General features: G+C 44.3%; 1 protein-coding gene across 1 annotated transcript in view; it reads right to left on the bottom strand.

Annotated features, from left to right (window-relative positions):
* The window catches only part of snx25 (sorting nexin 25), a 46837-nt gene that overhangs the window by 12110 nt on the left and 33692 nt on the right, over positions 1 to 1035 (bottom strand). The window contains exons 11-13 of the mRNA XM_015389609.1: positions 667 to 792; positions 380 to 541; positions 169 to 300 (exon numbers count right to left, since the gene is read on the bottom strand). Of these exons, the coding sequence (XP_015245095.1) occupies positions 169 to 300; positions 380 to 541; positions 667 to 792 (420 nt within the window). The remainder of the gene's footprint in view (positions 1 to 168; positions 301 to 379; positions 542 to 666; positions 793 to 1035) is intronic.

The following is a 1035-nucleotide window of genomic DNA, read 5'->3' as shown; positions in this document are numbered from 1 at the left end:
TGACCACGATTGGAGCTCCAATCGCTTTGATCAGGACAACATGACAGCCTGAATGTTATTTGATTAAACCTCAAACTAGAGCATGAAACGTACTGTGATGTCCTGTGGGTTTGGCCTTGAAAACAACACAGTGTCATCCAGCAGTGAGCGTGCTTTCAGTGTGTTTACCTCAGCAGCGGTGATGTTCGCCCTCCAGTGGCCCAGGTTCTCACACCACCAGTCAGTCCTGGTGATGTGCTGCTGGAGTTCACTGTGCTCCTTCTCCATGGCTCCAATCTCCTCCTTTAGTTTGCTCACTATCTACACATACACACAAAGAGAATGGGTTTGATGAAGCGACCGTGTTGGTTGTTTAGAGGGTTTGCAGATCCTTGCTTACCTTCTTGTCTGGCTTTGGTGCATTCTGGATAGAGCCCAGGGCCTGGCGCTTGTATTCCAGTTTGTCATAAAGCTGCCGTAGTTTGGTAGCAGCATAGCTGGCTTGCTCATTGATTCCTTTAGTGCCTTCATCACACACCTCTCCTGCATCCAGCCCCTGACACTGAAACAGAGAAAACAGGAAGGGGGCAAAGATCTTTAATCATTTACACACCAACAAAGAACTGAAACCAACAGAAAGCATCCACATGATGTATAAGGGATACATCGAACAGGAGAGAGACTGACCCCTTCGCCTTTCTCCTCTGGGCTGCACTGTGATTGGCTGCGGGGCTCATCTCGTCTGATCAGCCTTTCATAGAGGTCAGACACCAGGAAGGAGGGGTAGTAGCGCTCCCTCATCGTCTCGGCCACCTGGAGAACATTAAAACGAGCTTTATGTGACTGAAGAACAGATGAAAACCATCAAATGGGTCATTAAAAAAAAAAACAACAAAGAAAAAGCTATGAATGAGAAGCTATATATATATATATATTAAGGGTGTGCAAAATAATCGTCAAATCGATGCATCGTGATTCTAATTTTTGTGATCTATTGAATCGATTCTTGAAGGCAAGAATCGATTATAAAAAATAAAAAAAATGAACAAATAAAAT

This window comes from Cyprinodon variegatus, unplaced genomic scaffold (assembly GCF_000732505.1).
Source record: "Cyprinodon variegatus isolate N-32 unplaced genomic scaffold, C_variegatus-1.0 Scaffold467, whole genome shotgun sequence".
Classification (NCBI taxonomy): Eukaryota; Metazoa; Chordata; class Actinopteri; order Cyprinodontiformes; family Cyprinodontidae; genus Cyprinodon; species Cyprinodon variegatus.
This window is presented reverse-complemented; position numbering and strand designations above follow the sequence as displayed.